General features: G+C 50.8%; 1 protein-coding gene across 2 annotated transcripts; it reads left to right on the plus strand.

Moving 5' to 3' along the window:
- Positions 1-402: 402 nt before the first annotated feature.
- VSTM2B (V-set and transmembrane domain containing 2B) lies at positions 403-25,696 on the plus strand (the record flags this gene model as incomplete). 2 transcript variants are annotated; one of them, XM_080702069.1, is made up of 5 exons in its annotated part: positions 403-505; positions 1,047-1,231; positions 2,294-2,323; positions 3,615-4,086; positions 25,608-25,696. In XM_080702069.1, the coding sequence occupies 5 exons, from the start codon at positions 403-405 to the stop codon at positions 25,694-25,696; spliced, it is 879 nt and encodes a 292-aa protein (XP_080558195.1). The 2 variants fall into 2 exon arrangements, with proteins under 2 accessions (XP_080558195.1, XP_080558196.1); XM_080702070.1 differs by lacking the exon at positions 2,294-2,323.

Below are 25,696 nucleotides of genomic sequence, written 5' to 3' on the forward strand. Positions count from 1 at the left end.
AGCCAAACCAGAAAGGGACCGGGAAGCAGAAGCTTGCGGCTCGGAGGCGCGCGCTCCCTCCGCCAGGGATGGGTCCTGGCGCAGCCCGGCCCCGGCCTGGCCCGCGGGGCAGACACTGAACCGCGGCCCCCATCGCCCTGCGGACCGCCGGACAGAGGGAGGTTGACCGACCGCTGGCAACCTCGGCCGGGACCTCGCTTTCCGCACACCCCGCGCAGCGCCCCGGCCGGAGCCGCGCCCCTGGGCGGCCGGCGGCGGGAGAGGAGGGGGCGGCGGCCCGGCCATGGCAGGCTCTGAGGCGTCCTAGCCTGAGCTGGAGCAGGAACCCGCGCCGAGTCCGCGCCGCTGCTGCCGCCGCCTCTCCGCTCCCGGGTCCCCGTCGCCGCCGCGCCCCTGCGGGAGATGGAACAGCGGAACCGGCCCGGCGCCCTCGGATACTTACCGCCTCTGCTGCTGCTGCTGCTGCTGCTGCTACTGCTGCCCGTCCTGCTCTCGGGGGCCGACGGTGAGCGCGGGAACTTCGCTGCCGCGGGGAGCTCGGGGGTCCTTGCTGCAGCCGCCAGAGCCTGCCGGCCCCGGCCGCCGCGGAGAAAGAGGAGGGGAAGGCTTCGTGGCGTCCAGCAACCCCGGCCTGCGGCCCGGGCCCGAGGGGGAGGGAGAAGCGCAGCGTGGGGTCGCCGCGGCGGCCAGGTCCGCGCGGGAGTCGTTCGGAGTCAGGTCCCAGCTCCCGCCACTGAGAAGAGGCCTGCGGGGAGCGAAAGTTGGCGTGCGCCAGCCGGGCTCCGCTGGTGTGGCCCAGCGTGCGGGAGAAGCGTGCGCCGCTCCTGCCCCCTCGCCGGATCCGGAGGGAAGCGGCCTGCAGCCGGCCGCCGGTCCCCTCCGCTGCTCAACTGAACTTTGCTAGCGCCTACAGCAGTGGGGCGCCGAGTAGCTGGGGGGTGGGAAGCACAAGGCCAGTGCGCGAGGCGGGAACCTACCCCCTCGCCTCGGGCTGCCCTAAGCCCCCGCCCTACAGCTGGTCACGCCTCTTTCTCCCCCCCCCCCAGCTACATTCACTGAAGTCCCCAAAGATGTGACAGTACGAGAGGGAGACGACATCGAAATGCCCTGCGCATTCAGAGCCAGCGGAGCCACTTCGTATTCGCTGGAGATTCAGTGGTGGTATCTCAAGGAGCCGCCCCGGGAGCTGCTGCATGAGCTGGCGCTCAGCCTGCCAGGCGCCCGGAGCAAGGTACCCCGTCCCCGGAGAGAAGGCAGCCAGGTTCAAAGATTCAGGGCTCCTCCCTGTCGCGAAGCTCTCTTTGCATCCCCACAGCATCGTCAAAGTCAGCGATTGTTGTCAAATCCTGTCAATTCTTTTGACATTTTCCCCGTCTACAGTCTGCCGCTAGCTCCTAAAAGGCCCGGCCCATCCACTGCCCCATCTCTTGCGTGCTGCCTGTGGGGTGAGCGTCTGATGAGTGTCAGGGAAGATCACTAAGTTCCTCCTGGCTTGCTGGCCCCTCGTCCACTCTGAGGTCCTGGGACAGGGCCAAAGAGCTAAGCTCCTCCCAGCTGCTGTCCAAAAGCCAGCAGAGAAACATGTTTAGGAATGCCAGCTGATCCTCTCTATCGTCCGCTGGATCAGAGGGACTGCCTCCCTGTGGCTGGAACAGGCTCTGTCTTCACTGAGCCTCACAACCCACACTCTCGTACGGGCACTTGAACACACACACACACACACACACACACACACACACGCCTACCTATATTCTCCCCGGGGTCTCCCCAGGGCCCCACCCAAAATTATTGCTCATGTCTCCCACGGGCTTCTCTCCAGACACAAGAGTTCCTCCATCCAGTTTTTCACGGTTTCAAATTAAATAGAGAATGTGGATGGGCAGGGAATAAGGACGATCCACCGGTGGGAGATGGGCCTTCGTTCCAGCCTTAACAGTTATCCAGTCTCCCCTTTTCGGCTGGCAGGTGTATGTGACAGCCACTCCTTGGCAGGCACCATTCTAGCTTGCTTCTGGATACACTGCTGGAAAACCAGATGTCCTTCCCATCCCCCCCAACACACACTCCAGGCGGTTTCCAGGCCCAGTTCCCTTGGCTGATAGGGGTTCCCCAAGCCATATACCAACAACCTAATTCGTATTTCATATTTTCTCTCTCTCTCTCTCTCTCTCTCTCTCTCTATCTCTATCTCTATCTCTATCTCTCCCTCCCTCCTCCTCCCTCCCTTCCTCTCCCCCTCCCTCTCGCTCCCCCTCCCCTCAATCCTTCTCCTCCCTCTCCCTTTGCATTTCAGGTAACAAATAAGGATGCGACTAAAATCAGCGTAAGTGTGGAGCCCAGAGTGGGCTGCGGGAGACCCCTTCTGGCCGCTTAGCGCCCCACAGCTCCCTCCCCCCAGAAAGCCTCCGCCTCCGCGTAAAGTGGGGCCGCGCTCGCAGCCTGACAATGTAGGCTGCTTGGCTTGTTGGGCGCCATCTATCGCTGGTAGCGGGGTGGGTTCTCTTTGGTAGAAACTAAGGGTCCAAAACCTGAGTCCTCCAACTCGGCTTTGAGCTCACCCGTAACTCGGCTTTGAGCTCACCCGTAACTCGGCTTTGAGCTCACTCCTGGACGGTGGGCTGAGGCTCCTGCGCATCTGCTCACCTTCGCTCTGCCGTCCTTCTCCCAGCCGTGAGCGTGCAGCTCGCCCTCGCCGCCCCGGGTTCCCGCTCCCGGCTCGCCTCTGCCCAGCCCCGCCCACACGCCCTGCACCCCGCCGCCCCCTCTCCAGCAGCCCGGTCCTCCGCCAAAAGTAGTGTGCTGTAGTCTCCTAGGGGGCGTGAGCGAAGCAGGCAGTCTGGCCAAGCTGCTTGGGGTTGGGGTGTCGTGGTCCGTAAAGAGCCCACGCATTCCGTGGCAGGGCCTGAAGACAGATCGCTAGGGCTCCGTTCAGCGGCGAGGGCTCCCCGGGCGCTTGGCCAGTGCCACGGCAAGGTCCCTTCCCGCGCTGGGCGGGAATCGGGCCAGCTCAGAGAAAGGCGGGTTCACAGCAGGAAGCCAGGGGAGCCGGCAGCAGCCTGCCTGGAAGGGCCGCTTGGGTATTTGTGAGCTCCGAGAGCAGAGCGGCTTTGCCTAGGACCTGACCCTGGCCCTCCGGGGTCTGGAGGAAAGGGACCGTCAGTACGGGTGCGTGTGGCCGGCAAAACTTGGGTTGGTGCCTCGGCGCCCTTGCGGTCAGTCCCAGCGCCCGCGCGGGAAAACGTGGATAGATAGGGGTCTAGAGACCAGCCTGAGGTTTCTTGAAGGTGCCGGAGAGAGGAAGGAGGGAGTGAGTTTTACCATTCTGAAAGGAAAGGTAGAGGAAGGCTGGAAGCATAGGTGCGGGAGGGGTACGGTGCAAAGGGGGGCTTTTCGGTAAAGATGGTGAGAAACTGGGGTCGCGATGCGGTGGGCACAGGAAGCCATCTCAGCCGCGTCGGGAGCTCCGTGCCTCTAAGGAGACACGGCTTGAAAGGAGAGCGGGATCCCGGTGGTGGGCACCTGCGGCCGGGAAGTCCTGGGGCGCCCTGACTCCCCGGGCATGCGAGTCGGCTGGGGATCTGCCCAGCGGGCCCTCTCACGCGGCCTTCTTGCAGACCGTGCGCGTCCAGGGCAATGACATCTCGCACCGGCTCCGGCTGTCCTCCGTGCGCCTGCAGGACGAGGGCGTGTACGAGTGCCGCGTGTCGGACTACAGCGACGACCACACGCAGGAGCACAAGGCTCAGGCGCTGCTGCGCGTGCTCTCGCGCTTCGCACAGCCCAACATGCAGGCTGCCGAGGCCGTGTCGCACATCCAGAGCAGCGGCCCGCGGCGCCACGGCTCCCGGGGCGCCAACTCCAACCGCGCGGGCGCCGCGGGGCGCACCACCTCTGAGCCAGGCCGGGACCACAGGAGCCGGCCTCCGGGGAGCCCTCCTGCCGGACCCGGACCCGGGGTCCGGGAGGTCGCAGCCGCCTCCGCAGCCCACGCCGCCGCCACTACCGCCGCAGCCGCGGCCGCAGCCTCCTCGGCGTCGCTGCCACCCACCCAGGCGGTCCTTCTGCGCCAAAGGCCTGGCGGTTCAGGTAAGCTTGCGGAGAGGGCTGGCTCCGGGAGCACCTGCGTCCCACTAAGGCCATGTGCATGCACAGAAGGTTGGAAGATGAGCTGTCTCCTCTTCCCCTCCTCCCCTCCCCTGATGGCCTCTTGGAGCCTTCAAGAATTGAATTTAGGAATGTGACCAGGTTCAGCTGTACTGAGTGAGCCCTAAGTGGAAAGGGATTGCCCCAAGGGGAATGCCGGCACCTAGTAGGGAATGGGCTGGGCCGGTGGACTTGCTGAGCTGGTTGACTCACTACAGACAGGACTTGTCCTAGACAGCCAGCGTGTACAGGCCTGGATGTGTGACCTCCACTCTCTTTGGCAAGCTCAGAATGGTTCTGGGCTCCAGCTCTGTACCCTGCAGTAAGCTGCTGCTCTTCTTCTGTTCCAAGAGGGCTGAGGGACAGGGGTGTGACTGGAGGGGCTTTAAGGATACAGCGCTGCATAATCATTAGAGAAGTTTCTGAGGTTAAAGCCTTTTTTCCCCAGGAGTTGAGGGGGCTGGGAAGGAAAGGAGTTGGAGGATAGGCATATTGGATAAGGGAAGGTCAGGGAAAGGAACTGACTGCCTTGGGACAGGCTTAGTAAGCAGCACTAGGGGGAGCTACAGTGGGCAGAAAGTCCTACTGCCCAGTGTGCCCCTCCCACCAAGGCACTTCCCACTCCCTCCCCCTACTTCTAGGGGACCTCAGAGCTGGGCTCCTTTGCTCCAGTGCTCTCTCAGAGTGTCTGAATTTAAGCAAGTGCCCCTACCTGCCTTGGAACTTTCCGCCCTGGTATTATTATATTTTTATTGGTGCATTGTAGTCATACATCTTAATAGGGTACAAGATGGTAGAGACATATATGCACACATCACTCATTTAGCCCTTCCCCAATGCCCACCACACTTCCTCTCCCCTCCCTCCTGTTCATGTTTGGCTTAGTGATTGACATGTTTGTGAATGTAAACCATTGGCTAGAGTCACACAGCCAGGAAGTGGTAGAGGCACAGCTCACATCCGGGTTCCTGTCTTTCCAGTCCTTTGCTTTGCCACTCTACTTATGAGCTATGTTTCATCCTGTGGACAAATGTTTACTTGCTGGGTAAACATAAATGTACATCAATTTCCCTCTTCCCCCTCCCATACCCCTCAGTTAAGTCTCCTTATTTGCTCATCTATGGTTTCTCCTTCTTTGTCTAAAGTTCCTCCTTATTCACCCTAGCTTCTGCATATTAGGGAGAGCATCCAATTTTTTTGTTTTACTTTCTGTGATTGACTAATCTCAGCATGATGTTCTACAGTTCCATCCACTTCTCTGTAAATGACATAATTTTGTTCATCGTGTATATGACCCATAGTTTTGTAAATCCATTCATCTGTTGATAGACATAATGGCTGGTTCCATAGTGCAACTATGAACATAGATACACATACATGAGTTCAGTAGTTTGGTTTTCTGGTTTTCATTCTTTTATCCACTCCAATATTCTTTTGAGTAACACTAGGTGCTGTTACAAACCCCAAAATGTGAGTGGCTTGACACATTTCAAATTTATTTCTTGTTCACATCAAGTCCTGCCCTGGAGTCGGTTTCTCTGCTCCATGTAGTCATTCGGGGACTCCGGCTGACAGAGATTCTCCCAGCTTCAGCAAGTGGTTCCCAGAGTCATTCTGGGGCCAACATGTGACCAACAGATAAGAGAGCAGAGATGGAAGCAGCCCTTCTCAACACAGTTCCCTGAGAGAATGAAGCCCCAAGGGTCTAACGCACACAGTATGCATAATGAATCAGCTTCTTTCCTATGCCTTTAGAATGGCCCTAAGTTATGTATCATTCTTTGGAAACTAAGAAAATAGACACTCAACACATTTCATAGTGCTTAATTCTCTCAGAGAAAAACTGATGTCATGAATGGCAAGGTGGGTGTTTAAGAACTAGGCCCACATATGGCAAATATTACTTTTTCCTCATCCATTGGCCATCTCAAAGTCCAACATAGATGCAAGGTCCTTTGGAAAATACAGTTGTTGGCTTGGCAATTGGTTTCCAACTTCATCTCTTCACAGGGGAAGGGAAGCATGAATCTTTTGGAAAGTTAACCGTATCTATCTAGTACACAATAGGTGTGTTGGAAAAGTATTTATTGACTTATAAAGTGATTGGCTTAATCAATACTGAGTGGTGAAAAAGATTCTTCTGCCCTATCCCCTTGAGACCGAACAAGTAGACATTTGTGTATAGGGTGAAACATAGCTCATAAGTAGAGTGGCAAAGCAGAGGATTTGAAAGACAGAGGCCCAGATGCCAGCTGTGCCTCTACCACTTCCTGGCTGTGTGACGCTCTCTAAGTGATTTAACATCTCTGAGCCATCTGTAAAGCGTATAGGGAAGCCCCTGATCTCACAGGAAGTTCGGTACAGAAATTGCTGTTCATATATGCCCATTATTTTCACCCTGACCATCAGCTGCTGTGGTTGGAGAAGAGAGAGTAAGGAAAATAAAACTAAGTCCTTGGCAATTGTAGGCTGACCTATGGAAGGCCTACAATCCAAGTGAAAGCAACAGAGTTGGTTAAAGGTCGATGCAATGCCAAATGAAAGAGATGTATAAACATAAACTTAGTTGACAAAATGGTAATGAAGCCAAGGTCACTCCTACTTGAATCTCCCTCTTCTCCTGGTCGAGCCTGACCCTTGAGCCCAAGACTAATCTGACTGTCATACATAGCCTGTCAAATCTCCAGTTTCTGTGCTGGCCACAGGGTTTCCATAAGAAAATAGGGATGCTCCAGGTGAGAGAACCTATCCATGGAAGCTGGGAGGGACAGTGCCCCTCTTCCTAGAAGATATGGGATCCTCACAACAGTTCAATTTTGATGGCACAGTTCCCTGGGTCCTCTAGTAGATGGGGCTTTGAGGCCTGCCAGTCATAGGGCAGTATAACAATGATGATAAAGTTCAGGGCAGTCTGCCTTTCTGGGGTGGAGGTTCACTGCCATCCAGAAACTGTAGATTCTGGGATGACAGGGAAGTACCACTGGGATGTGCAATGGTGGCTCATAAGTCTTCTATCATCCAATAACCCTTGCCAGCTCCTGAACAGGCCAGGAGTCAGGTAGACACAGCTCATAAATAACCCTGAGTTTCTCTCCAGTTCTCCTATTGAAGACCTGGAAGATGGATCTTCACCTGGGAGGTCAGAAAATCTGTGCCCCCCACTCTTTTTTAGGGGAATATGAGTCTTACTTAGGGAACTAGGGATACATCTTTAGAGAAGGCCATGATAAAGGCTATGTTCCAGAGAAAGGGTCTGGAACAGTCTGTCTTTGGAAGTGGAAAACAGCCTGACCCCTGCTCTTTATGTGAATGAAGCTCTGAGGTCATTTTCTACAGGCACCTTTGTGTCCCATCTGACCACAGAGAAGTGGGCTACACATCTCCAAACCACAAACACACCTGAGTAGCCTCGATCCCAAGGAGGAAATCATGCCCAGTCTTTAGTTCCATCTTGCCCACCAAGCCCACAGGTTTTCCATGGGAGTGAAGCCTGCAGGCTGTTTTGGGTAGTAGCCATTAATAACTTTTTATGGGACTGTTTGCTAAACTTGGCTCCTGATGCTCAGTCTTTCTGAGCCTCCCTGGGAGACACCCAGAATGATGAAGGCTCTGAAATGTCAGCAGCATAAACTGGAAAAGGAGGGTGACCTTAGGTCTGGCCTCCTCAACTTACAATTTCTAACAGCTTGGTGGGGAGGGTTCCAGAAAGGTCCAGGGTCCCTGGCCCTTTGGTGTGGTTGGAAAACTGTCTGCTGCATTGTGATTCTCCAGGGTCACAATGGTACCATCTGGGCATGGGTTGAGACATAGCGAATATCTTCACTTTGCCACTGCCCGCAGTCCCCTCCAGTAACGGACCCGCAAGGACCCGAAAAAACATTGCCTTAAATAAATAATCCACTCTTCCATTGAGCTCTGAAGTGACTTAAACATCATAATTAAGGAGAAAACAAGTATGGCAAAATTTGTCCCAGAGAAGGAAGGGCGAGGCTGAGTGTCCTGAAGGAGGAAAATGAAAGGATTTCATAAAGGCAAGGGCTGGGCCTCACGGTCGGCAAGAGAGGCCTTCATGATCCCCAGTGGAATAAAGGAATGTGATTATCAGCAACATGGCATCCTCTCCATCAGCCTGTCACCGTGACCCTGATGGGGCTCAACTTCATGCTTGCCATGAGCAAAACCAGAGATGATGGTTCCTGCTCATGGCTGTGGGCTCATTCTCAGAGAAGTCAGGGCACACAGATAATTCTAGGACAGAGTCCCCAGGAGGGATAGCCCTAATCCTGCCAAGGCAATCTGGGGAGGCTTCTTGTAGGTAGTGTGTGATTTCAAGCTTAAAAGAGGCATCTAGGGCTGACATCCTCACAGCTTAGGTCAGTCCTAAGGGGGAAGTTTCTGGATACCTCTCCTCCCCTCCCTACCTTGTATCCCATGGCTTGAGAAGGTCAAATCCCATCCATCGCTGAAAAGTTGGCCCACTGTTCATCAGAAAGACCCCCAAACTAAGGATAAAACAGCTGCCATTGGATTCTAACAATAATATATAATTAGACTTGCTTTTTAGTGAGCTCTCATTGTATGCCACGCTAGCCTCTGCAGGGTTCCCTCCTTTCTGCAGCTCACCCTAACTCCTGCCTTGCTTCATCCCTGGAGGGCACTGCCCTTTCCTTGCTTGTAGCCAGAGCCTAGACTCTTCCTGTAGCAGGAGTGGCAGCCCCCAAGGGAAGGACTGAGAGCCAGCCTTTCTAGATGTCACCTGGAGCCAAGCCCAGCAAGGAGCCTCTCATTAAATATGCCAGGCACACATTTTTAAAGCTCTGCATATTAAGGATTCCCCAAGCATCTGTGGGGATAAACGAGGTCAAGTGCTTTTGTAATATGATATTGATTAGTTCTACCCCATGTGGACAGTGGCAAAATCTTGGCTGTGGTCTAAACCCCTCAGCATTATGGGAGATACCAACGTAGTTTTAAGACATTTTCCTACAGCACAGGGGTGGGGGGGAGTATCTTTTTATTCTCCTGGGCATTTCTAATTCTTACCAAGCATCTCTTAGAAATTCATGTCCTAAGCATTGAGAGCCTTCACTTTGCGTTATGTAAGGGCTGCAGGAAAGTATAAGATGATAAGCAAATAGGCGCAGGCCCTGCAGCTCCCCATTCCTACCTATTCTTTATGAAGGAAGAAGAACCTCCTCCCCTGGGGTGGTGTTTCTGGGGAAATTCACCTGCTTGTTGATGGCTTTGGGGCACTCGGGGAAGATGTGCTATAAATAAGATGGCTTACCCCATTTGACCTCCTCTGGATTAGGGTTTAACCTCTGTAGCCATGGAGAAACTACAGGGAGTGCTGGCCATGCGGCGCCCTGAGTGCCCTGAGTGGCTGGCGCAGTGTAAAGGGTGGGGTTGCTCTGGCCCTTTCTGCCCATGTCTTCCATGAAATAGGCCCCAAGAGCCAGGCTTTGCGAAGCCTGTCCCTGGCGCCAGTCTCTAGCACAGACGGTTTCTGGATATTATTGATTATTCTGTTCTGTCATTACAAGTCTCTAAGTCAAAATGTGAAAGATACTTTGGACTAGCTCGAGTTGGCTCTGGCTTTATAGTTCCGTAAGCAGTGTTTCTTGGAGGCCTGGTGTCAGCTAAAAAGGAAGAGCCAAAGTGGACATCTCGGAAACTTTTCCCTACCCCTCCACCCACCCACTCTGCCACACTCCTGGGTCCTGTTCCATCAGCTCAGAAGTGACCAGCCGGTCAGAAGGACTGCCTTGTGGGGCTGACCACTCGGCAGCCCTCAAAGGTTGATTGGACACAACCTAAAGCAGCCAGCTGGACGCGGACACCTAGTAGGGAGCAAGGCCAGGGAAAGTGATGGGGAAGCCTCTGGAAGGCTGCCGACTCTGGAGGAAGAACCAAAGCCTAAATGTAAGAGAAGCTGAGGACAGTTTTAGAAGAAGTTGTAGTCACTACCATTTCCAGCCATTTTATTTTTTCTCCTGACATTTAAACTTTCCTCACTGTCTGGCTAGCTTGCTCGTAGGTAAGCCAGGGTTTGAATACCAACAACTTCTCCCTACTTCTGGGCCTCAGAGCTCCAGCCACCCAGAAATCACAGTATGCACTTTATCTTTCTCACCCTCGCCCATCATAAGTATCATGCATCCCATTTTCCACGTGTGTCCAGCTGCTCAAATTTGAATCCCGCCTCCATCATTTCCCATGTGCAAGTTCCCTCACCTGTTATCATCTGACACCAGTTCCCATACCAAGGCATGTTGCCTGATCTGAGATTATCCACACAAGGCTGTTAGCTTAATGGAGCCTGGTGCCTAGCAAGTGCTCAGCAGATGCTGGCTCCTCGGTATTTTTCATGAGAATGGTACAGTGTATAGGTACATTAAATAGTCTGGACAGAGAGCCCTGATCTAAGGCTTCATTTGTGAATCCGATTTTCCTCCTACACATGTGCTGAGCACCAGGGAGCTAAAGGTGATGGAAGGAAACTGATGGAGCTTCAGAACAGAAAGTGCCATTCTGAGAGGGGACAGAAAATGGAGTTGATGCCACAACCTCGTCTTTGTCTGGCTGGGGCTATTTTCCATGCAACTGGAGCTCCTGGGTGAGCAAGGAGAATGTCACTGAGGTTTCTGATGTTCCACAAGCAAATTAAATCACCATGTTTGCACATGTGCCCCATAGGCGTGGCCATGATGGCACAGCTTCATGGCCAGCCAGTGTGGTGACTGGTCTGGCTCTGCTATAAAGGCTGTCACTGGTGGGGGCATTGTGATGTAAGGACATGGGGCCCAGGCAGTGTTTGAAGCACTAGATAACTACGTCTTGATGGGATAGGTACACTTAGAACAAAGTCCCCTGGGGACGAGCTGAACTGATGAGGACTTGTCTGGAATCCTCATCACACAGGGATTTTTACCAAGAGGGAGCACTTCCGCTGGGAAGCACTGGGTGTCTTGGGGATGGGCATGTGAGATGATAGAGCTCGGCCACCTCACGGGCTCAGGGAGAGTGCTGGCTCTTCCTGCATTATTCATACATCCCGCTGTAACTCTGTGCCCAGCGACTGCCAGTAAAGGTGCTACTTGGCACCCGGGGACTAGTAAGAAGAATGAAAGACAAAGCTACCACCCCTGTGAAGTGGTGGGAGTGTGAGCAGGCTGTGCACAGGGTCAGGAGACCAAGACCCTCAGAGCCACACATGGCTTGCCCCCATCCAGGACAGAGAGCCCACCGCAGACTCCCCAAGCACAGCCCACTACCCATAACTGGATACCCAAAGACAGAGCGCCCTTCCCTCTAGAGATCCCTGGCCCATTACCCATCAGTCCTCCCAGGAAGGAAGGAGACCATGGTTTTCTATGAGCCATGGAAGCCCAGGTATAATGTCAGTACCCGTATAGCAAATTTGTTAGAAGTGATTCTTACACAAATACTACTCAGCACAGAGGAAAGATAACCCAAGGGAAGGGGAGCTGATGTGTGTCAGGGCTCCATCTGAACTGGTGATGGTTTCAAGGAAGGATAAGTGATATAAGGATGAATAAGGAGGGAAAGGAGAGTGAGATGGGAAGGGTGTGCAGAGTAATTGATGGATGGGTGGGAGGGAGGACTGCGTAGGTGGGCATGTGGGTGAACGGGGGAGAGAAAATAGGGTAGTGAGTGGGAGCACGGATACAACGTGGGCGGAAAGAGAAGTGGGGTGGAGGCCATAGGCGTCCCCGCAGTAGGCCACATCTTCTAAGAAGGAGGCCGTGGAGAGAAGCTCCGGGTAGTGGCATGGCTCAGGGTGCCATGCCCGCCCCGCTCTGGCTGCAGCCCCTTGGCCACGCCACAGACAGGGGTGTGAACAGTGAGGGGCACATCGGGCCCAGCCTCCCCGCCCCGCCCCCCGCGCCTTCAGGAGCAAGACCAGGGGCCTCCACTGACTGGACATGTGCTGCTGCTGGATACAGCCCGGTCCAGACTTGCTGATTATTGCCCATGTAAAAGCCAAGGCAGACATGTTTTTTCAGGCATAAAAGAAATCACATCTCCAGATGGGTGGATGAATAACTGTATTCACATTAAAGACTAATGTAACCAAAAAATATACAAGGCAATAATTCATAATGCATTCTGTTCTACAGAGTCATATTTTAATGTCTGACGTATCCTGGGCAGCTCCTCCGTGTAAATTTTAATTAATGAGCACATGTTGTAGAATTTTCTGAGCACCATCCCTGGACAATTAAATTGTTCTAACCTTTTCCGTTAAATTGTGCTTCTGAAGAAAAGTCCTCTCAGCAACAGAAGGAAATATCTAAGTACCACTGAGGCAGAACCTAGAGGAAGGTTGTAAGAGGAAAGAACTTCTGTTGGTTCCTAGGTGGGCCTCACGGACCATCAGCACTCCTTCCTGACCCAATTGGTTCCATCCTACCACAGGACCCAGTTCCATCCTACCACAGGACCTTTGCACATGTCACTCCCACTCCCTAGAAGTCTCTACCATCTCTCTTTACCAAGCCAACTCTTAACCGTCTTCCAGACGACTATGACTCAAACATCACTTCCTCAGGGTAAGGACCCCTGTTCTTAGTTCCCCAAGACCATGGGTCTTCCTTTTAACATGGGCACAGATTTCCACTTGTGAAGTATTGGTTTGACTAATGTCTGGAATGTTCTTCATTCCCGCCTTGGCTTCAGCAGGCCTGGCTCCAGCGAACAGGACCAGGAGACACTGAGAAGCCTTAGCTGAGCAGGCACCGAGAGCCCACTGTCTGCCTGACCCGGGGTGCTGGGGCACACTCCGACCCAGGGGCACGACAGCCATAGAGGGAGGTGAGGCGCCCGTGGGCGGCTGGGGTTTAAGTGGGCCGGATGGAAGGCTTCGAGAGGAGCAGGGTCAATTTCCTCAGAACCCCAGATGTTCCCCTAAACTGTGTGATGGGCACACCATCACTCCAGAATTCACAAGTCCAAGAGTTTTAGATTTGGAAGGGGACTGAGAAAGCCTAAAGTAAATGATTCTTAAACTCTTCCCATTTGGAACCCTGTGCACTCAACACAACCTGCAGCTTTAACCAGAGTTCTGCTTCTAATGGTGTTACGTATATTTGGGTCCAGGCTGCAATGAGCATGAAAAGGATTACTCCTGTCAAAATGTTTAAGAACCATGGACATGGTAAAAATAGACACACACGCATAATACACACACACACACACACACACACACACACACACACACAGATAAACAGCATGAAGCCGGGTGTGGTGGCGCACACTTGTAATCCCAGAATTTGGGAGGCTGAGACAGGAGGATCACAGTTCGCGGACAGCCTCAGCTACTTAGTAAGGCCCTCGCAACTTAGTGGGACCCTGTTTCAAAATAAAAAATAAGGCTAGGGGATGTAGCTCAGAGGTTGAATGCCCCTGGGTTCTATCCCCAGTACCTCAAAAAAAAAAAAAAACACCCAGTATGAAATATATGAAACCTACAAATATTTTACAAATATATGTATGTGTCAGCTTCTAAGGGAGGAATTTAAAATGTTTTTGTTGTTGTTTGTATGGTTGGTTGGTTTTCTTGTACCGGGGATTGAACCCAGGGATATTCTGCTTCTAAGCTTTACTTTCAGCCTTTTTTAAGATTATTTGAAACAGAGATTTGCTAAATTGCTAAGGCTGGCCTGGAAGCTGCGAGCCTCCTGTCTCATCCTCCCAAGTACTGGATTATAGGTGTGAGCCACCATACCTGGCTTGAAGTGGCTTTTAAAATAGCATAAGAGAATTTAAAAACTAATAAAAACATAGGAATAAAAACTAGGCATGGAGATGCATACCTATAATCCCAGTACTTAAGAGGCTGAGATGGAAGATAGACTGACATGTTCAAGGCCAGTCCCAGCAACTTAGTGAGGCTCTCAGCAACTTAGTAAGACCTGTTTCAAGATAAAATAAAATAACAAAATAAAATAGGGTGGGAGAGGGGTGTAGATCAGAGGTAGAATGCCCCTGTGTTCAATTCCCACCTATAGTCCAGTACTTGGGAGGATGAGACAGGAGGCTCGCAGCTTCCAGGCCAGCCTTAGCAATTTAGCAAGTCTCTGTTTCAAATAATCTTAAAAAAGGCTGAAGGTATAGCTTAGAAGCAGAATATCCCTGGGTTCAATCCCCAGTACAAGAAAACCAACCAACCAACCAACCAACTAACCATACCACAAGGAATATAAGAAGAAAGGGAGAGAGAAGAGGAGGGAGGAAAAAGGGAGGGAGGGATAATGAATATACATACAATGGTGGGATTTGTTCAAGAAAAAAAGTATTCAAGGGCTGGGGTTGTAGCTCAGTGGTAGAATGTATATTTAGCATGCATGAACATTATAAAAATAAAAATAGGAAGTTAGTATAAGAAATGTGTTTGACTCTTGGCCAGTTGAAAGGTCAGATCACTGTGATAGCCCCAGTACTCCCCAGAGGGTTCTGGAAACAGACTTCCCAGCCCCAGCTTGTACTTGAAGGATAAAAATGGGATGCTGCGTATGGAGCATCTGGACCGCTGTCCGTTATATCATGGACAAGCTGGAGTGTCTAAGAAAGATTTTTGATTCATTCAGCAAACATTGTGACAGCATCCCATAGTGACAGCCGTGTGCTAGGTGATGGGGATGCACACAGCTGAGGGAGTTGTGGTCTCTGCTCTCCCAGGCTCACCCTCTGCCAGAGGATACCGGTGTCAGAAGGTAAACACACTCCTGGTTGCCCAAATACAGCCCAAAAGATACGGACCTTCCTCTGGAGTTGGGACAAAGGGAGTGTCTGGACCTGACGTCTGCAGGAGGCTCGTGTGGTGGGGAAGAGGCACGTGGGTGAGAGGGAGGTCTTGGGCCAGCAGTGTGATGCTGGGCTGGAGGGAGGTGTGGGTCTGTGGGGGCCTGGGGCAGTGGGGCAGGTCTTCCAGCTGAGGGACTGATGGATGGCCGGCAGGTTTGTACTGTCTTTGGAGAGGACACTCTGGAACCGCAGCAGAGTGCTGGGTGCTGGGCGACTGGCGTGCTGGGGTCATGGGAGGAGAGTCAGGAGCTGTCAAGCTTCCCAGGTGAGAGAGGTAAAGGACCAGGAAGTGCCAAAAGCCAGCTAGTCCAATGGGGCACGAGTTTGCTCGTGGTCAAGGGTCTCAGTAAAGGTGGGGAAGGATAGAGTGATTTTCTACAGATTCTTATCTGTAGCGGTTCTTTCCTAGGAAAATAATCCTATGATCGGCGCTTTTAAAAAGAACCTGACATGGATCGATGCTTCTTGTGCAATCGAACACTTTATTTTTTGACACAAGATTTTTTATATTTTTCCCTCTCCCAGTGAATTTCTAGTAAAAAGAAGTGCAAAACACCCAAGGTACAAAAGAGAGATACACATGCAAATTACCAACCCTGAACAAGACAAAAGTAAAGACTGGGATATTCCAGGTCTTTGTGTTTGAAATAAGTCCCATTATCTCAGGTGGGCCTTGTGCTCTGGGAGCCCAGCCCCCTTTGGCCTTGCAGCTGCAGAGGCTTCTATTTGGCTAAAAGTCACACCCAAAATCACTTGAAGAATTTAGTTTTTAAGATCACTCGAAGAATCCAGTTTTTAAGAGTTTTCATTCCTAGGGCTTAGTCCAATGTCCTCCTTTATATATAATGGGGGAGGAAGTCCGAGATTCCAGCTTTCATATAGTTATCGTAAGGAAAATCCGTGTTCCTTTATGATGATTTAAAGAACTTCGATGAACGTCTCCTGGATTTTGTCTGCAATACTATCTGCTGTCTGAAAACTTAAACAAACTCATGACACAGTTTAGCAGGTAAACACCAAGAAATAACATGAAGTCTTTAGATTTAGTTGTCAGATATATTTCTCTAGCAGCTGAGCATTTTCCTTCTTTTAATAATCCATATTCCTATCACTAACCTTCTGCAACTTTCTTTTCTTTTCTGATTACCCTAATTCTCTCTTTCCCATTTGGGCCAATCTCAGGATAAGCTCTTCTTCATACAAAATACTTTCTTATTCTCACCATATTTTCTTTCTTTCATCTTTACACATCTATTTTATCTGTCCTTTGTTTTGACATAGCTATTTTTAACCAGGTGGTGTCGCTGTATTGAAGGTCGAAGGTGGACTGGAATGCTGCTTCTAATTACCATTTGAACAAGGCTCATCTAATTACCATTTGAGCAAGGCTGAAAGTTTACTGGAAGGACATGGATTCAATTTTCACTCACAGTCCTGATCTTTTTTCCACCGGAGCAATTTCATGTGGAAAGTTAAAAGAATCATTACTAAAAGAATAGTAGTTATGAAAGAATATCTAAGAGTGGAGAATACTTTTTGCCAGCGACCACACCTTCTCTCGGGGCTCATTTCTCACTTTGAGAATCGCCTATGACTACATGGATTCTCACACATGTAGATGCCAAGATGGGGTGGGCAGCAAAGTCTTGGCAAGGAAGCATGGACGATGCAGGCACAGGGGCCTCATCGTGGGGTCCTCACCGGGCTGGGCAGGGGAGGCTGGCTGGGAGGCTGGAGCAGATCAGATGAAGGAAACAGCATGAGCAAAGGCCATGAGGGAGTCCAATTTGCCTGAAGCTCCAGACACTCAGAGGAGTGTGTGGGCCAGTCAAGAATTGTTTGTCTGCTAGGTGGGGTCAGGAAGCGCTTCCAACCAGCTAGGGAGCCTAAATTTTATTTGTAGGTACCAGGGAGTCACAGGCCATAACCTCTAGCACCTACCAGTGGTGCAACCTTAGGCAAGTCACTTAACCTTTCTGGGCTCCACATGTGAAAGGTGAGAGACCACTGAAAGGCTAAAGGAGAAAATGTTCACAAAGGGCCGGGTACTGCTCCTGGCACTCAGAGTCTTTAGGGTGCCTGTTAGCAGCCTGCAGCTCCAAAGCTTGCCAAATGCAGATAGGTCAGGGACAGGGCCTCCAGGTGAGGACTAGACCCTGCACTAAAGGAGAAAGCCCCACCTTCCTTGCCTGGGGAGCACCCCGATGCCCACTGTGGTCAGGGCTGCCCAAGGCCCACCAGCAGCACGCACCTGGCACAGAGGAAGGGTCTGTTGACCATTTTCATTCAGTGACACTATGAAAGGGTCTTGTGGAACAAGAAACACAATATGATGTGAGACTGTAATGCACCAATAAAAGTATATAAAATAATATGGAGCCAATTGCACTCCTAGAATAAATCTCCCCTATCATGTTGAGTTATTTCCCTAAATCTATAAATAAATAAAATACGGCTGAGGTTGTATCTCAGAGGCAGAATGCCCCTGGTTCAACCCCCAATACCGCGCGCACACACACACACACACACACACATATAATGGAAGGAAGGAAAGAAGAAAAGAAGGGAGGAAGGGAGAGAGGAAGGAAGGGAGGAAGGAGAGAGAAGCTAAAAAGGAGCTAGCAACAAATTTGGCCACATTAAAAATCTACCATGGATGTCAAAATTCAGGGGGAAACCCCTTCTCCTCTTCCCCTCCTATGGTAGAAGCCTGGGGCTGGGTCCCGATGAGGAACACAGAGGAAGGAGAGTTTCTGCTCTTTGGCCCTGAGAGGTACTGTAAGTGGTGGTAGTTTTCTGTGGGGACAGATACCAGATTGCCTGGGATCGAGTCCCAGCCCTGCTGTGAATCTTAGTATGGCCTTAGTAAGACTACTCAGGTTAGCCAATAAAAACTATGGATGTCGCCTTTAATTTGGATTTCAGATAAACAACCAATAACACCTTAATATAACTATGCCCCACGCAGTGTTTGAGATATACTTGTAACAAAAACTGTCCATTGTTGTATCTGAAACTCAAATTTAAATGGGTGTCTTTTTTTGTTTTTGTTTTTGTTTTTGGTACTGGGGATTGAATGAAGGGGTGTTCCGCCTTTGAACTACACCCCCATCCAATTTTATTCTTTTTTCTTTAAACAGGGCCTCACTAAGTAGCTGAGGCTGGCTACGAGCCTGCAATCCTCCTCTCAGCCTCCCAAGTGCTGGGATTCTAGGCATGGGCCACAATGCCCAGCTGGGCATCCCGTGTTTTAGCTATCAACCTTAGACAAGTCACTTCACCTTGATGGATCTCAGTTTCCCCACCTATAAAAGAGGAGCAAATGCTAACTCCTGCCATCTGGAGAGCTGGACTTAATGTAGGCAACATGCTTCCCTCCGTGCCTGCCTGCCGCTGTTAGTGTTGAGGGCCTGGCTCTGCTACTGGCCCTCAAAGAGGTGGGACATGTAAGAAAGGCATCTGTAGGGGAGACACAGGCAAGGGCGCATGAACAGCACAGGTATTCATGCAAGCCTTCTGTGCCTGGGCTCAGGGGAGATCTCTTGGGGAGATAGTACACGTTCCACATTTAAGAGACAGCTTAGACCCAGATAAAGGAAAAAGAGGGGAACAGTCTGCAGGCGTTTGCAGGGAACACTGGCCAGAGCACACGGTTGATGGCAGGGTGAGGTAACTGGGGGGAGAGGTCGTGGAGAAGCCCCAGCTGTGGCACTGAGACAGTGGCTCTTTCTCCTTGGGCAGGGGGCCCAAGAGAGTTTTCCAGGTACAGGTAAAAGGAGGGTGGGTAAAATGGTAATAAAAGCAAGGGAATGCTTTAAGAGACTACTGTTGTCTTTGGCTGTGACAGAAAAAAGAGGGTGCAGCAAGGAATAGCTAAAACGAGCCAGCAACACTCTGCCCCCATTGGCCCCGCCAAGAAGGGCACTGGGGTGCTCTCCAGGGAGGGAGGTGGGGCCGTTTCCTTTAGTGCAGGGTCCAGTCCTCACCTAGGAGCCCCCATTCCCAGGAGCGCTCAGACTCCTCCCACTGCCAACTAGGCATCGGCCCCAGCAGGCATAAGCGCCACAGGAGGACAGCTTGTCTTCAAAAGCAGAGCCAGCGCGCATGGTGGTGCACACCTGTAAACCTAGTACTTGGAAGGCCAGCCTCAGGGACTTATCAAGGCCCTGTTTTTTTGTTTGTTTGCTTGTTTTTTGGTTTTGGATTTTGATTTTTGTTTGTTTTTTTTGGGGGGGGTTGTTTTGTTTTGTTTTGGTGGTACTGGGGCTCCTGGAAACCCTTCTACCTCCAGGCTATTTTATACTTTTTTATTTGGACACAGGTCTCTTAAGCCAGCGTGGCTGGCTTAGAACCTGCGGGATCCTCCTATCTTCGCCTCCCAAGCATGGAGAATACCAGCCCATGCGCCACCACGCCTGGCATCAAGGCCCTGTTTCAAAATTTAAAAGGGGGTGGAGATATAGCTCAGAAATAGTATGCCCCTGGGTTCAATCTCTAGTACCAAAAATAAAAACCGAGCCAGCTACTTAAGGGTTAGGGGGCAAAAGGAACAGGGCTGGAGTGGGAGGCACTGTGGACTCGGGTAGGATGGGTAAGCAGGGCACAATCAGCATAGGACGGTGGGGCCCACATTTAATCTGCTGTGCCCCATCCCACACTGGGCTTTTCTTTAAAATATCCCCATTTCCTTCAAAACCGTACAACATCAGGTTTTTACCCCAGTTACAAGCACACATTATTTTATGGCAGAAATTAATTCTACCAAAACAAGTTCCACTAGTATTTAATTATTCCTTGCTGACTGCCTTTGAGTAAATTTCTTCAGAGAGGCTTTAATTAAAATGTCAACGCTGGGCGTGGTGGCGCACGCTTGTAATCCCTGCACTTGGGAGCTGAGACAGGAGGATCCGACAGGTTCGAAGCCAGCCTCAGCTACTTAGTGAGGCTCTCAGCAACTTAGTGAGACCCTGTTACCAAATAAAATAGAAAATAGGTCTGGGAGTATAGCTTGGAGGTAGAAAAGCCCCTGGGTTCCACCCCCAGTACCACCAAAAAAATTTAAATGTCAACAAGAGCCAGGCAATGGTGCACATGCTTGTAATCCCAGTACTTGGGAGGCTGAGACAGGAGGATCTCAGGCTCAAAGCCAGCCCTGGCAACTTAGCAAGATTCTCAGCAACCTAGTAAGACCCTGTCTTCAAATAAGAAATAAAATAGGAGTGGGGGCATAGCTTGGAAGTGGAATGCCTCTAGGTTCAATCCCTAGTATCCCCCCAAAAATGTCAATAAGGGAAGCAGCCTTGCAAGGTGGCATCTTCTCTGTCGGTGGCATGCTGGACCATGCTCTGCATGGGAGAGCAAAGGGGGCTTTCTCAGGCTGCCTGATACTGTCCTGCTGCCGTGTTTGAGCCACATGCAGAGAGAGGAATGGTGCTTGACTTTGGCCAGGGCCAGGAAGACTCCCATATGCCCTTTCTTTGTTCTTACTCGAAAAAGCCCCTCTAAGCACAGAAAACTCAGTACACCCTGACTTCTGGAAGCTCTGTGGGAGTGTTCTTCAGCACAGCAAGGGTGTGTTCATCTTCTTCTTCTGGGTCAGAGGGGGCTCAGGATGTAGCCAAGGCAGGATGGAGGTCCAGGGCAGGTGATGAAGAGGGAGAGGGGTAGGAGCAGCTCGTTTCCAGTTGCCCCAAAAAGACAGGCCTCTGCCCAGGCCACAAGGCCATTGCTGCCCCTTGGAAGCAGCCCCTTTGTCCCAGTCTCTGAAGCCTGCAATAGAGAAAGTAAATAGAAGTGAACATCGCTGCTCAAAGGGCCTACATCCAGGGCACTCAGCTTGGTTCCCTAACTTTTCTAAGCCAGGAAGCCCTTGTTAAGAATGTGTTAATGACACATGCAGAATAGGCACAAGTGTCCTTGATCTGCTCTACAGAGGAAGGGCCTGACCTCAAAACCCTGGCAGTAGTTCTTGTGTTAGGACAGCCGAGCTCACCATTGGGATGGTTTTGCTCATTTAAGACTGGAGAGTATCTATCCTTGGACTAGTTTTTCTCTGGATGCTTGTGCTCAATATGGAAATATTCTGTACAGTACCGGAGAGAGGGAGTCAAAGACAGGCAAAGCATGACAGTGTCAGCCTACAAAATGAGCTTCCAACTTAGCCAGGATGCAAGACCCAGAACCATCCTGCTCACCTTAAAATATTTTCATTTTATTTACTCTTCTCAACCTCCCCCCCAAAAAAACTGCAGCTTGTGACCAACTCTGCAGAAACTCCTAAACTCTGAGTGACATTTGTTTGTTAACCACTGACCCAGGCTGCCCAACAACCCCCAACCCTTCCCCCTGCAGCTCTCCCAGGCCACCAGCCGTCCCAGGGGTTCCACAGCACAGAGCAGGCACCCACATCCAGGGAAGGCCGGGCCCAAGTACGGGGAACCAGTTGCCACTCCCACAGCATATCCCACCGCCACCCAGGCTCCTAACTCATTGGCTCCCAACAGTGCGGGCCAAGCACAGATCCCAGAAGACGGCCTGGACAAGGCCTCCTCCTTTATTTGTATCGCAGTGCACGAAATAGCCTCAAAGATTCCATATTATTTTCTGTCCGGGTTTTGAAATTCTATTGCTGGATAAATGAAATGAGGGCCTTCCAAGCAGAAGCTTCTTGGACTGAGGGGGACGGGCAGTGAATGTCCTTATGTCCGTGTTCTTTTAGGGTCTCTTTTAAATGGCTCCAGCATGTCTCTCATCCTGATCACTATCTAAATGATAAAAATTAATACCTTAGTTGAGACCTTAAAATTGAGCAAAAGAGGGCTTGGTTTCTTTAAGAATGATTAGCAAGTGGTGATACTTATTTAATGCACAGATGAAGCATCTGTTCTTCCATCGGAGGGTTTCCCTCACCTCGCAAGCAGCCCAACTTCCCAGCGTAACCATGCCAAGCCATGTGCTTGGCACTACTCCTGGCACGCCTTAGGAAGGGAGGAAGGAGATACGAGACTGCTGGCATCCTGTCAGCACAGCAGCCTCCATGCCAGCCAGCCAGCTCAACCCTAGGCACGGGTGTGTCCAGGCCACTTCAGAAAAGACCCACAGAGGCAGGAAGGAGATCCCACCTCAGCAGAGCCAAACATGCCCCAATCCCCTGCCCTGGGTCCTAAAGACCCAAACACTGCTGACAGTCCTGGTTCCCTCCAGGAAACAACGAGGCAGGGACCCAAATGCAGAGCCAAGCGCTAGACAAATGTCAGTCTCCTTTAAAGAAGGAAGCACCACCCTGGGCCACAAATCTCCTGAATTCTAAACCATTGCTGGTTTGAAGATCCTTTTCCTCCAGGGAGGCCTAGAAGACAGTCTTCCTTGTCTGCCCTAATTCTTTTAGGAAACCTAAAGACAGTGTTTGTATTGTGATGAAGGACACCTCAAAATGAGAGGTGGAGGAAATAGTACACCATCCTGTTCTAGTGTAGAAACATTTCCTCTTTAAAGGACATCCCCCAAATTAATTCTTCGCCAACCCTTTGCAGAGAAGTAGCTGTATTACCCTTTTCTGTACCATCAATTTGCATCGCACTGGGCTCTGAGGCTCTTTCGTTGACATGAGTGTATGGGTTCGCTGTGGCTAGGTACAAAGGACCCTAAACTCAGTGGCATGGGGCAACACCGTAACCTTTTGTTTAGCTCATGATTCTGGTTCAGTGATTTGGGCTGGGTTCATTCGGGCATTTCTTCCACTGTCTTTGCTGGGCTCATTCATGGAGTCAGTGTCAATTCATTGGAGCTGCTTGGTCTAGAAGGGACCTCCCCTAGGAAAGCTCATGGCACTATTCTCTGTCAGGCTAGCCTAGTCATATTCACAAGACAGTGGGTTACAAGAGCCTCTAGAGAGCAGGAAAGCCTCAGTGTACAAGCACTGTTCAAACCTTTGCTTAATTCATACCTGAATATTCTATTAGCCGCAGCAGGTCATGTTATCGAGCCCAGAGCGAATGTGGAGGGCCCTATCATAGGATGCAGATGCTGGGGCCAGCTGGGGTTCTTGTGACCAGTTGTACAATCTATTGCTATGATATTGTTTATTTGGACCCCATCCCAGTAAGACAAACCATGAACATATTCATTTCATGGAGCCATTTTACAGACTGACACAAGACTCAGAGAGGTGAAGGGTGTTGTCTGGGGCTACACCACAAGCAGGAGACAGGGCTGGGCTTGGAAGCCCTCCTCTGTGGTGTCAGCCCACTGCCCTCATGGCAACACTAGGTCAGGGAGTGACCGAGGAACCAGACCATGGCCACCCTGCAAACATCCACCGGCAGAGACCCCACAGATTCCGCACTCCACAAAGAAGGATTAGATTCTTTGACGTGACCACTGCCTTGTGATTCTTCTCGCTGCCAGATGGCCAGAGGCAGAGTGGCAACTTGAGCCAAGCTGCAGGAGGGCCAGGAGTGACAGCTATTTGGAAAATTAAGATTTGAGAGAACGGTTAACACATTTGAATCTGTCCTATCCTTGTATTTCTTGGGAGGGGCTCGGAGCTATGCCTGTTTGAGAGCCCCCACCCTATTTTCATTCAGAGGTTTGAACATAACTCCTATTTCCCGAAATTGACAGAGAAAATCTTGGAATTTCAAACTGGATTACTTGTCCAACCCTCTCAGGACTCCATGGCATAGATGATTATGGCCAGAGCATGAATGACTAGGAAGTAGAGGAAATGCCCTGGACAGAAAAGACTGTCCAGGCGTGCTAGCACACACTCATAATCCCACTACTTGGAGGCTGAGACAAGAGGATTGCAGGTTTGCAGCCAGCCTCAGCAACTTATGTCCTTCACAACTTAGTGAGACTCTGTTTCAAAATTTAAAAAAAAAAAAAAAAATAGCCAGGCGTGGTGGCGCATTCTTGTAATCCCAGCATTTGGGAGGCTGAGACAGAAGGATCACAGTTTGTAGCCAACCTTAGCTACTTAGTGAGGCCCTTGCAACTCAGTGAGACCCTGTTTCAAAATAAAGAATAAAAAAATAGGGCTGAGGGTGTAGATCAGAGGTAGAATGTCCCTGGGTTTCATCCCCAGTAGCACAAAAAACAAAAATTTAAAAAAAATTTAAAATTAAATAGGGCTGAGGATGTAGCTCAGAGGTAGAATGTCCCAGGATTCAATCCATGCAAAATGAAGGGAGGAAGGAAGGAAAGAAGAAATTAATGAAAGGATCAATAGTGCTTCCTCTAGAGAAAAGAGAAAGGCATGCATTCAGGCCCATCCTTGTCAAGGAAGCCACAAATCCACACTAAGTGAAGATCAGCCACCCTGGCAGAAGCCCCCATACATAGTCAGCCGAGTGACAGTGGCCCCACAATCTGCAGCATCTGGTTGGTCAGGAAGGGCTTCCTGTGAGCCCTCCCATGTGCGGGGCTTTAGCCCTGGGGCTGGATGGATGAAGGGAGGATAAAGGCCTCCAGAGAGTGCAGGTGAGCAGGGTGGGGCTGGACTCTAAGCCAGCGGTGAGGCCCCCAGGGTTTGGACAGCACTGAGGAACATATGCAGCCCTTCTGCACTTGCTCCTCTCATAAACCTGGAGAGAGCATTCTTCTCCAGGTTTTGCAGGTGAGAAGCTTGGGTTTCATGGATGGCTTTCCCTGGTTGCACAGGAGACCTTGCAATAGCTGGAGTCCCTGATAACAGATGGGGACCCAGGCAGGTGGCCCAGATAAGGCCATATAAAGGCTTGGTGTTAGGGCTTCAGAGGCCGTCTGGGGGCCCAGGTTAGTGGCTGCATTGGAGAAACAGGTGGGAGTGACCTAGACAGCACCTAGAAAGGGTCATTTCTTGAGGGCCCTAGTTCACTCACCTTCACCAACCAGTGTTTTCTGAGCTCCTCACTGCAGCCCAAGTGTGGGGCTGACAATGCCAGTATAGAAATAAGACTCTCACACAGAAACATCAGACTATCTAAGAGAGGCCCTGTGGAAACACTGAGCCATGTGAGTTAGGCAAGGAGCTGGAGGAATCACAAAAAGGGAGGAATTGTGTGTCATTATGGCATCTTCCTTAAGGAAGAAGGGAAGCTAGGCCTTCAATGCTGAGGATACTTGGGGCAGGGGAAGCAGATTGTCTTTTTATTAAGATAAAGTAAGGACTTGAACTCTAGACTATAATCTAAGCCAGGCACATGTCTGTAATCTCAGTTATTGGGAAGCTAAGACAGGAAGATTGCAGGTTCATGGCCAGCCTCAGCAACATAGTGAGAGCCTTACTAATTTAGCAAGACCTTGTTTCAGAATAAAAAATAAACTAGGGCTGGGGGTGTAGCTTGAAGGTTGATTGTCCCATAGGTTCAATCCCCAGTAGCAAAAATGGAAACAATCAAACAAAACTATATCTAGCATATTTCCCCTTAGGTCAGGGGCACCTTGAGTCTGACCACAGGAGGCTCCTAAAATGTATGATCTACAGATAACAGCAGCAGCAAAATGCTATACCATTAAATCAAAGAAGCCACATGTGTAACCTCAAGGGGATGCTGAGTTAGGCGCCTTGGGAAGTCTCAGTCTCTCCTGGTTGCCCTGTGAACTGCCAGGTTCTTGTGAATCTGGGTTGACAGTACCTGTTTCCTTATCCCCTGCAGGAACCTGTCCTAGCTCCGCCACAGACCCTCTCCTGTCCCTGCTCCTGTTAGCACTTCATAGGTTTCTGCGCCTGCTGCTGGGACACTGA

Source organism: Muscardinus avellanarius (genome assembly GCF_963383645.1).
Source record: "Muscardinus avellanarius genome assembly, chromosome: 10".
Taxonomy (NCBI): domain Eukaryota; kingdom Metazoa; phylum Chordata; class Mammalia; order Rodentia; family Gliridae; genus Muscardinus; species Muscardinus avellanarius.